Source organism: Pelophylax lessonae (genome assembly GCF_965119305.1).
Source record: "Pelophylax lessonae genome assembly, chromosome: 8".
Lineage (NCBI taxonomy): Eukaryota > Metazoa > Chordata > Amphibia > Anura > Ranidae > Pelophylax > Pelophylax lessonae.
In genome coordinates, this window is record NC_138775.1 from 110076882 (window position 1) to 110089369 (window position 12488).

Genomic DNA, 12488 nt, shown 5'->3' on the forward strand with positions numbered 1-12488 from the left:
GCGTGTCACGCACAGTAGCTAAGCCTTTTGCACAGTGGACCTAACGCTTTGAAGAAAAGGCGTTATGTTGTCACTGAGGCGTTGGCAACTGTGTGCGGTGAAAAACGCACACTGCTATGCGACCCACAGTTGTCGCTGAATACAGCACAGCAGATGCGTGTCACGCACAGTTGCAAAGCCTTTTGCACAGTGGACATAACGCTTTCAAGAACAGGCATTAAGTTGTCACTGAGGCAATGTATTTTGCTGCCTAGCAAGCACGTATACCTGCTGTAGATATATCAATTCAGCAGCACTGTGCAACGTGCTCACTACACAGAACCCTCACACTTTCACTTTCACTTTCCCTACAGAAACTCTATTATTACATCTAACTACTGTGGTACAAAGTTCTCTAACTACACTAGATATCCCCAGAGACGGTGCTAGACTATTTTACTCCCTAGGCAAGACCAGCTACTTGCGCCCCCCCCCTCCCCCACCCCAAAAAAATAAATAAAAAGGGAAGGGGTTAAAACTTCTCTATGTCGTACCCAGTGACCCTGATCTGATGGTTCCTCCATGTTATGCTGTCATACCCAGTAACCCCCATATTCCTCCATGTCACACCTGGGGACCCTGATGTCTCTCTATGTCACACCCAGGGACCCTGATGTTTTTCCATGTCACATTCTGGGACCCCAATATTCCTCCATGTCTTGCTGTCATACCCACTGACCCCGATGTTCCTCCATGTGGCACCCAGGGACCCCCGTGTTCCTCCTTGTCATGCTGTCATACCCAGTGACCCCAATGTTACTATATGTCACCCCAGGGGCCCCTGATGTTCCTCCATGTCATGCCTGGAGAGACCCTGATGTTTTTCCATGTCACACCTGGGGACCCTGATGTTCCTCCATGTCACACCTGGGGACCTCAATCCCCCATGGCACGCCCAGGAACCCCAATTCCTCATGGCACACCTGGTGACCCCGAACCCCTGTTACACCCGGTGACCCCTATCCCCCATGTCACACCTGGGGACTCCAATCCCCCATGGCACACCCAGGGACCCCAACTCCTCATGGCACACCTGGTGACCCCAAACCCCTGTCACACCCGGTGACCCCTATCCCCCATGTCACACCTGGAGACTCCAAGTCCCCATGGCACACCTGGTGACCCCAATTCCCTTTCACACCAGGGATCCTCCATGTCACACCCAGGGACCCTGATCCCCTGTTCTGGGGACACTCACTGGGCGGTATCAAGAGAGTGGCCTGCACTCTCCCCTTCTTCACTGTGATTCCTTTTCCCAGGACACTCCTCTTCTGGATCACAGTGCTCACCACAGCTCCAACAGGCTCCTGGTGGAGGAAGAAGCAGCATTCAGAGAGCTCCGCACATCCTTCATTACCAACCTCCTCAGACCATTCCGGTGCCTCGTCGCTTCTGCTCCAGTAAAGGGGTCGCCCTCCAGTGCCGAGCTCCGGCTCAGGTTCAGCTCTCCTCCGCTCCCTGCTTAACCGGTTGCTGACCGCCGCACGACTATCTACTGCGGCGTTCAGCCCCGGCCAGGCAGAGTGACGTAGGGGTACGTCACTCGCCTGTCACTGACTTGTGAGCCAATTGCGGGCGGGCGCGCGCCCGCCCCGGCTCGTTCACTGACAAGTCAGTGCGTGTGACCGGCGGACCCGATCGTCCGCCGGTCACTCACGATCGATCCGGTGAAGGGAGAAAGGCGGACGGCTTATGTAAACAAGCTGCCTGCCATTCTCCCTGGTGTAAAAATGAAGATCAGACGGTTCTACTATGTAGGACCATTGATCTCTGTTTTTACACCAATAGCCATGTCCCTTTACAGTTAGAAACACGCCCCTAGGACACACTTAACCCCTCCCTCTCCAATACAGTTAACCCCTTCCCTGCCAGTGTCATTTTTGCAGTAACAGTGCATATGTATAGCACTGATTACTGCAGTAATGTCACTGGTAACCCCAAAAGTGTCAAAAATGTCAGTCAAGGGTCCGATCTGTCCGCCGCAATGTCGCAGTACCGCAAAAAAAAATCGCAGATCACCACCATTACGCGTTAAAAAAAAAAAACACCAAAAATGACAAAAATCTTTCCCTTTGTTAGTAAACGCGATAACTTTTCCGCAAACCAATCAAAATACGCTTTTTGCATTTTTTTTTACCAAACATATGTAGCATAAAACAAATTGGCCAAAAATGTTAAAAAATTTTGATTTTTACATTTTTTTGGGGGGAATTTCATATAAAAAAAATGTGAAAAATATTGCTATTTTTGCAAAATTGACGCTCTTTTTTTGTTTATAGCGCATGATCAAAAAATCGCACAGGTGATCAAATACCACCAAAAGAAAGCTCTGTTTGTGGGGAAAAAAGGACATCAAATTCGTTTAGGTACAGCATCGCACGACCGCGCAATTGTCCGTTAAAGTCACGCAGTAAAAAATCGCAAAAAAACCCCTGGTCTTTTAGCAGCCAAATCCTCCGGGGCTTAAGTGGTTAATACCGACCCAGGGAAATGATGGCTGCCCACCAGCTCAGTGCAGAGAATCACTTCCTGCCCGGGGTTTAGGCCACTCAGCTACACCCAAAGAGGATCATTATGCAGGCAGCATTCCAGTGGACTCCCTTCCTGCTTTCTGCCCCCCCCCCCAAAGCCAAGGCTTGGTAGTTCCGCCACTGCCCCAGACACCTGGCATCTTCCTCTGTCCCTTCTTCCTCCCCCACTGCCACCCCTCCCCTCAGCTCACAAGGATCATTAATAAAGGAGAGAGAGTGCCGATTCCTGGCTGCGCCCCTAGGTGGCAATGCGCCCTAGGCGGCTGCCTAGTTTGCCTAGTGGAAGCACCGGCCCTGGATATCCCTTTCCTCACACTAAATAAAAAGCTCCATACAGCAGAAGACTGACACTGTCCCTTAAAAATTTTTTTTTTTTTTTGTAACTCAAAAAACCAGCACAATCGCTGTATCTAACTACACTGGCTGTAAGCTGAATGCAATTCTGCTATATGGAGCTTTAGAACCACTAGTCTATGCAGAAAATGTAGTGCAGCAAAGCAGGAGTCAGAGAAATGCTTCCACTCTCTTCAACAGGCTATGTATCACTATGCTAGGGTTTAGGCGGGGCTATCTTATATACTGTGGGGCGTATTCACTCCTGATTGGCCTCTGGTCCCCGTAGTCACTCCAATCACGTTCCTAGGAGACTCCTGCCCCCTCATTGGCTTTTGCTGACGTTTCTGGGCCAATCACGGGCTTTTAAAGCCCAGTTCCTGTCCCAGTGCATTCTGGGCGGTTCTGGTGGCCGAATTCCGAACTTTTACCGCAAAAAGTTCGGAATTCGGCCGAATATCGAACATCCAATGTTCGGGTCGAACCGATGGTCGACCCGAAACGTTCAATCATCCCTATTGGACACCCTAATATCTCTTTTGGAGAAGAATGAGGACTTGATAGAACGGGTCGACCTACCATCCTTGTTGGCTGGGGTCCGGCCGGTCCAGCCCTCGTCCTCCACATCTCATTCTACTCTTAAGAAAAAATCTGATAAATGCCCATCTATCCAAAATGCGAATATCAACACGTTCTTGAAAATGGTCTCTAAAGATATTGAAAAACTAAAAATACAGACACTCTCTGATTCTAACATCACTTCTGAACAAAGGCAAGCTGTCAATGCGTTGGCTGGCAATTCCTCAATTGTCATAAAACCAGCGGACAAAGGAGGAAATGTTGTCCTAATGGACAACATACAATATACCAATATGTGCCAAAAGATCTTAAAAAACCTTGAGTGGTATAGGCCAATCACTCAAGACATTGTACAGAAATATAATCTGGAGTTCTATGAATTAGTAGATACATCATACCTAAACAATGTCATAACAAAGGACACTTGGGAGTTCATACGCACGACCTTTCCTATAACACCCACATTTTATGCTCTCCCTAAGGTCCACAAGGACCCGATACATCCACCTGGCAGGCCCATCATATCTGGATGTGGTTCCATCACAGATAACGCCAGCAAAGTTATTGACGCTTTCTTAAAACCCTTTGTTCTACAATTACCATTGTATACTCGAGACACGATTCTTTTTTTTTTGAAAGAATCAGTGATCTCACAATCTCCCAAGTCTGTTAGTGGCTATTGATGTGGAGGCATTATACAGCTCAATTCCCCACCATAAGGGAATTGCAGCTGTACGCTATACCATCACAGGCCAGGAGGGTCTTGATTCATACAGTGAGTTTATCTTGTCCCTCCTTGACCACATTCTCACTCACGTCTTCACATTTCAAAATTCCCACTACCTCCAGGTGCAGGGCGTAGCGATGGGGATGTGTTGTGCCCCATCCTACGTCAATTTGTACCTGGGGGAGTGGGAAAAAGTCTTTCGTTCTCATGAGTCTCTTTCCATATATACTGACTGTATCCGGGCCTGGATCCGGTATATAGATGACATCTTTTTAATCTGGGATGGCCCTCATGACCTCCTAGATAGATGTATGGAGAGACTCAACAGAAATTATTTCAATCTCTCCTTCACTTCACATGCAGACCTTAAAAGGATCACATTTCTCAACGTGGAGGTTTTCAAAGGTGGGCATGGTGTTCTCTGCAGTGGTCTTTATTCTAAGCCCACTGCGGGCAACACCATCCTCCATGCCACCAGTTTCCACCCTCAACCCTTAATACGGTCAATCCCTGTTGGCCAGTACTTACGTCTTCAATGTAATTGTACTGACCTGAACACCTTCAAAGTAGCAGCGGATGGCTTACGAGACAGATTGCTGCTGAGGGGATATTCGAATAAACTCTTAAAAAGAGCATATAAAAAGGCTCTAATTAGTGACAGAAATACACTTCTGATACCTAAAACACGAAAAACCAATGACACCCTCAGAATAATCACTGGGTACTCTCAGCAGCATCAAGACAAAATAGTGATGAAATACTGGCACCTCTTAGCCTTAGATCCCATGTTAGGTCCTTATGTGCCACAGGTGCCACAGTTCACTTTCAGACGGCCCCTGCGCTTAGGGACAAATTAGTTCGTAGCGAGTTTAAACACCAATCTAGTTTTAATCCTTGCAAATACAAGGGAACATACATGTGTGGATCTTGCAACTATTGCAAATACATGCATGTACAACACAATATTATTTTACCTAATGGAACTAAATTCCAAGCAAAACATTTCGCAATTTGCCGCACTAATGGAGTGGTTTACCTCCTGCTCTGCGATTGCAATTGCTTTTATGTTGGTAAAACCAAGTTGGAATTTTGGAGACGCATATACCAGCATGTCAGAAGTATGCTAACTTGTGACCCTGAGTTACCGCTGGGGCGTCATGTTGCCCTTGTACATTCTGGCAAGTTTCCAAAAGTTACATTTCTCGCTCTAGACCGTATCCATCCTGGCTCCAGAGGCGGAGACTGGAATAAACGTCTCCTGCAGCTGGAGCTTAGATGGATTTACTCCCTTAAGGCGACTGAACCCCCAGGTCTGAACGAGACAATCTCTTTTAAGCCCTTTTTGGAAGGCTTCAGCTCAGGAGGCATGGAGAAAAAAAATACATAACCTTCTCCCCATACCTCTATACTTGTTGTATAGTATCATACTATGTATAGAACTTTTAACCTTACGCCTGATTTGTCACCTTTCATTGTGTGATTTTCTTTCCAATGGTTCTCTATAGTATTATTGGTTATGTCATATTTTCTCTTTTTTATAACAATGTATGTCCAACCTCTTCTATGTAAAAAAACAGGAAATGCTTTAGCCCATTACAGCTGTGTATAAATGAAATTACTGTCACGCTAAATGCACATGTTCCATTGGTGACATGATATACATATTGATTTTAATTGTTTTGCAGTTTCTAATGTCTCTGCATTATACTTTTCTTTATATAGTTCCCAGTCATTAGTTGCCCTCTAACACTCGGACAACCCGGTACGGTGAGAGGGGCTGTCATCTGATATGCCCCCTCCCCGGGAGTATGATAGCATACACTGCTGACACCTCACCGGTGCCAGCCGTACTTCCGGCATATGTCAGTATCCGCGCAAGCGCGCGACGTACTGACATCACTTCCGTGCCGGTGGGAGGCGCTCTGCCGACCACGCCTACTTCCGGCGCCATGACGTACATCCACATGTGTCCGGCGCCTGTGGACATGGTCGGCAGGCACCGCCCAGGGAGCCCTCAGCTGGTGGTGGGCTCGCTGCCAATTATCTTATTGGGATCAGCTGCATGGGCGCTATATTACCCGGCTCCTAGCGGTGATCAGTTGTGCGATCCACCGCTGGGAGAAGGAGTCCATGCAGCATTTGATCCCAATCACCATCTTAAGGTAAGAGAACGCTCTTTCACTTGAGGGGTAGCTGGTCCTTGCCTCTCAGTTTCTACTCGCTCTCTACCATATTACCCTAGCATATAATTCACCTCAAGCTCTTGTGGGATACTATGCCTGGAATCTCTCTTGAATTTTGTCTGGATCTTACACTTACGCAACTAATGATATTGAGCCACAACTATTGACCTCTGTTTTGGCTCTTAACATAACCAAGTGCATCTCTTTTTTTGATAAATCACATTGGATATTATAGCTTTTTCAAGCATACCCTTTTGTCCCCTTCTTTTAATATGATCTAATTCCCTGGCTCAAATCCCACAATAAGCTAGATGTAAATGTGCTTTCTGGCAAATTCCTTTCTGCCATTCAGCACATAATCATAGCATGCCCCCCATACATTTGATTTATTTTTTACTCTTTGCAGCCTGGGCATACCTTTTGCCTTATCCACTTCGCTAAGCAAAATTAGACTCCAGCTGTTCTGAGTGTGTTCAAGGGCACCTTTGTCATCAGTCTTACCTACATCCTGCCTATGACATGTGCATTGAGAAAAAATCCTTATCTTGTGAACACACAGCAGCGTTTGGGTTGTAGCCTTTTTCCTGTTTTTAGCAAAAACCAGCAAGCTCTATGTCTGTCTTTTTGAAAACCAACCATGTAAGTGAAAATTACCACTGTATACAGATTCTGTTGTATTTTTCACAATGTCATTTTCATGCAAATACCATCTATTTAGACTATGTATATTATACATGCTTTCTTTAACACTTACAGTATCATCCCTGACGAAAAGGTCAAAAACCTTGAAACGCGTCGGATGGTCTGGACCTGTTGGTTGAGTTGTTTCATTACACATACATCATTGCTTGCATTGTTCTGTTTTTAACCTAATTTGACAACATTCTTTGTATATTTATCGGTTCATGTATTTAATAAAATTCTTTGTATATTAATGTTTTGATTTTTTGCAATTCGTGCCTGAAAAGTCCCACCCTCAGGGGAATTTTTTGCTGTACAATTACGATTTTTGGGATGTGGCACGCTTGGTAGAGGCCTATAGCAGGAACACACACACAAAGAAAGTAGTCATAAAAAACAACAAAATGAAAATGTTATTTTGGGTATATTCACTTTGAACACAGAGGTGGGTACACAATAATACAGAACACAAAGGTGTGGGATATACAGTATGTGTGTGGAGATGTACTGAAAATCTCCACACAAAAGGCTGCTGGGAACCCTGGCTTTTATAGACACAAAGGAAACTCTGCATTATCAGCACTTTCAAGACATCTAAAAACAGTTCAAAAGACAGGGAGTACATCATTGGTAATTCATTGCTTTGGGACAAAACGATCACATTAGTTCAGTTTCCACTAACTTCGAAGGACTGGAGTTCAGATTGAACTCATGGCTGCCCAAAGCTCATCCCCAGCTTTGACCTGGCACACATTCCTGGGCCATATCTGATGGACACAGAGAAAGCATCACAGGTCTAAAAGACCTCTGCTGTCTCCATAAATTATACCAATAAATATTCTATCTTCCCACACTTTCCACTTCTTTTCTTCAAAAACTTAGACCACCTTTTCCAAACAGTTTCATTTGATGTGAACATTTGTAAAAAGCTCTGAATGATTGAGATTAACAGGTCCCGGAGCTGATCATTTCTAGTTGGGTATCCCTTAAACTGTTCCATGAATTATCCTGTAACAAATGTCCACCTATTTGCAGTTCAATCAGGGCCATTACATTAGGTAGTTTTAGGGAAGTCAAAATGTCCCCTGATTATGACTAGCCCTTTTTAGCTGCATGAGGATGTAGGTTAGTCATTATTGGTATATGATGCAAATTGACTGCCTCCAAATTCTATTATGTAACAATTGCTCTTATAGCAAAGCAAAATGTTCACAAACAAACTTTCTTCAAACTATATTTTATGTTCAGTTTGATTACTTTGACAGTGCACTTGTATTACTGCTCATTTATTGAGTGACACTTACATTGAATTCTATCATATCATTGTTTTTACTTTACCTCACTGAAATAGAAAATTCTCCTTTGGAAGTCTGGCTGGCTCGGATGACAAAAAACCCAACAGGTTTGCTCATGAGTACATTCTCAGCTTCAGTACGTGAAAGGTTTTCACAAAACCACCTGTCATGTCAAGATCAAATAAATAATTATAGGTATATGATCACAGCAGACAAATAATGCATTGTTACACAACAGCGGATAGGGAATTCAATTTAGTTGTTGTTGCCCAATCTTTAGTCCGATTGTACTCATATGTCTGTATGTATGTATAATTCCCTGAAATTTTGGGGGATAGAGCATGTTCAACCTCATTGGAGAGGAGGAAATTACATCCGCCAGTTGAGCAGGAGGGAATTCTTCTGGGTCTATGAGGCCAAAGTTTTGGCACCCAGAGGTCTAAATAAGGATTTCGACCTTAACTGCTTCATTAGCAATAAATGATACTCCATCATGTATTTTAGATATCTGAGGCTTTTTGTTTTATTAAGAATGAATTTTAAGATATTTTTACATATTAACATATTTTATTATATTGTTCTTGTAATTATATGCACATTTTATAAATATTTAATATTTTATGATTGTAGCGTGATATATATATTTTAGATGTTTTTATATAAATATATGTATTTTAATATTTGGCATTGTTATATTATGTTTTAAATTATATATAGCACTAGAGAGATGTGGGCGATGACACGCGATCTCCGAGTTGATTAATATATGTGCATTGCACCGCTAATCGAATAAAACTGCCCCATTAGCATTATTAACCAGTGACACCGAAGAGGAAGTGCCTGTATCTTCGGTTCTGGTGTCTAGTGTAGTGCTAGGAACAATGGGAGGAGCAGAGGTCCACTAACCAATCCACCTCTAGGCATACTTATTTAAAGAGAGACTTGGCACGCACAAGCCACCCCTACCGAGGAAGACGTTGGAGCCATACGCTCGTCGTAACGCGTATAGGGGGGCGGAGCTTGCGTGACCGACGCCGAACATCTCTCGAGTGACACACGCTATTACTATTGCCATAACAGCAGGCACGGTGAAGTGCCCTGTACATGTGAGTAAACTTCTATTTTCCTCAATAAAGCCTGATTGTTGAAACAGAGAGCACTATATTTTCCCTTTTATATTTTGCATCGCATGCCCCGTGTCTTGAGACCTCCGGAGGTGAGAGGCTGGAGTGTCTTTCCAGGAGTCTGATATCCTCAGTATATGCTTTTGCTGGCCCGTCTGGGTCCTGTTTGGAGGTGAGAGGCCAATCTAGCAGGTGGAGGGATTTCACAGATTGGTGTGCACTTTTCACCAGATTGCATTTCTGATTTGGACACTTGGACACTAATGCACATTTATTGGATTTTGAGCACAATCACAGTTTGTATGGACTTCAGATATTGATTATATTAACATCATTTATGTTTATTGGTGCACGTCTGGCGCAGCACATTTTTTGTATTTATATGATCACAGCAGACAAATAATGCATTGTTACACAACAGCGGATAGGGAATTCAATTTAGTTGCCCAATCTTTAGTCCGATTGTACTCATATGTCTGTAAACATCCCATTACATAGTATTGACTTTCAAAGTTTTGTAAAGCCCCCCCAGAATAATATTATCAATCTGCAGTGGCCATACCCCTGCTGGAGTTACTAAGAGATAGAGGAACCAGAATCGGGCTATCTTCAGTATCAAAAGGGAACAAATGGGGGTGCCAGCCTAGGTGCAGCAGATTAAAACAAACATTTATTCATAAAATGTCAAATGGCTACTCACAAAAGTAGTATATAAATGAGCACATCTCAAAAGATATTGTCTGGGCAAGATGGAGATGTCCTAGTGTAAGTTACAGATGGAATGCGCTCTGAGCCTGGTATATCTGTACCGGACCAAGAGCTGTCAGCTGGGTAAGCCACAACCAGTGTTGAACACACAGAGGGCCGACTGGAGGCAACGTCTAATGGGAGACGTGACAAGTTAGGTGATGTTTTTTCAAGCTTCCGCTTCTTCTTCTAGGTTTTCACATTATTGAATTCTCCACTGGTGTCGGATGTTACTCAGACCAACATCAAATGGGGGTTGATATCTTGAATATATCTTGCTTTTCTGGCCACTATTCAATACCATGCAAATCTGAATTATAGAAAAAAAGCTATACTGGAAGGGACCAGCAGACAAAAAGAGAGCCTTTTGAGGATGGATAATGAAACCACAGGGTCACGAGTTGGTCAAATAGAATGTGTTTTATTGGTGTAAATAATACACAGTTTTAGACTATGGTTCAAGCAGAGGAGTACAGAGGTGGGGTTAGTGCAAATAAGGGTGTATATAGAATAACACTTGTGGTGTAACCAACGTAGTGAGAGGTGGTAAAAATGATAAAGTCATGTGATCAACAATACGATACAGTAAGATGTATAAGTTTACATATAGATTGCAATGAATCAAACAGTACAGTACAATAAGATGTATAAGGCTGGCCATACATGTTCAACTTTTTTTGTGTACAATTTTCTGTTAGATCCACCCCAAACCACATAATGTGAGGTCAAAGCTAAACAACACTTTCACCTGTATCCAATTAGGCAGACCTTCATACTACATACTTGAAAGTAAATTTCAAGAAAATTGTACAGACCCTGGGCAAACATTGGACCCTGGGCAAACATTTTTTAAGCCCCCCCCCCCATTTTGAGGCATACAAAATAAAAAGCAGGTAGATTTAAAATCAGTTTTACTGCAGCAGTTCACACAGCGATTGCAATTGGTTGTCAAAGGTCACAGTCTGCCATTACTGCTCACTCAATGGTTGCTAGAGGTTACAACACATAATATCTGCTTGCTGATTGGTTGCTAGAGGTTACAGCACATCATTACTGCTCACTGATTGGTTGCTAGAGGTTACAGCACATCATTACTGCTCACTGAGCAATAGAGCAATCCCAAATAATTGAGCAAGTAAAGCGACACATTAATATACATACTACAGGGGATGATCAGAGACTGCAGACACAGTACAGGAGACGGTCAGAGGCTGTGGACATACGACAGGAGACTGTCAGAGACTGCAGACATAGTACAGGAGATGGTCGGAGGCTGCGGACACCCTACAGGAGACTGTCAGAGGCTGTGGACACAGTAGAGAAGACGCTCAGAGGCTGTGGACACACTCCAGGAGATGGTCAGAGGCTGTGGACACACTCCAGGAGATGGCCAGAGGCAGCGGACATACTACAGGAGGCGGTCAGAGGCTGCAGACATACTACAGGAGGTGGTAAAAGGCTGCAGACATACTACAGGAGACGGTCAGAGACGGCAGACACAGTACAGGAGACGGTCAGAGACTGCAGACACGGTACAGGAGATGGTCAGAGATGGCGGACACAGTACAGGAGATGGTCAGAGACTGTAGACACAGTACAGGAGATGGTCAGAGATGGGGGACACAGTACATTAGACAGTCAGAGATGGGGGACACAGTACATTAGACAGTCAGAGATGGGGGACACAGCACAGGACATGGTCAGAGATGGGGGACACAGTACAGGACATGGTAAGAGATGGGGGACACGGTACAGGACACGGTCAGAGATGGGGGACACAGTACAGGACACGGTAAGAGATGGGGGGACACGGTACAGGACACGGTCAGAGATGGGGGACACGGTACAGGACACAGTCAGAGATGGGGACACAGTACAAGACACGGTCAGAGATGGGGGACACAGTACAAGACACGGTCAGAGATGGGGGACACAGTACAGGACATGGTCAGAGATGGGGGACACAGTACAGGACACGGTCAGAGATGGGGGACACAGTACAGGACACGGTCAGAGATGAGGGACACAGTACAGGAGACAGTAAGAGATGGGGACACAGTACAGGACACGGTCAGAGATGGGGTACACAGTACAGGACACGGTCAGAGATGGAGGACACAGTACAGGACACGGTCAGAGATGGGATACACAGTACAGGAGACGATCAGAGATGGGGGACACAGTACATGACACAGTCAGAGATGAGGGACACTGTCAGAGATGAGGAACACAGTACAGGAGACAGTCAG

The 12488-nt window shown here is 44.6% G+C and overlaps 1 protein-coding gene across 1 annotated transcript in view; it reads right to left on the reverse strand.

Annotated features, from left to right (window-relative positions):
• The window catches only part of GRAP2 (GRB2 related adaptor protein 2), a gene marked incomplete at both ends in the record, with an annotated part of 647324 nt that overhangs the window by 285974 nt on the left and 348862 nt on the right, over positions 1-12488 (reverse strand). The window contains one exon of the mRNA XM_082265225.1: positions 8412-8531. Coding sequence (XP_082121351.1) covers positions 8412-8531 — 120 coding nt within the window. The remainder of the gene's footprint in view (positions 1-8411; positions 8532-12488) is intronic.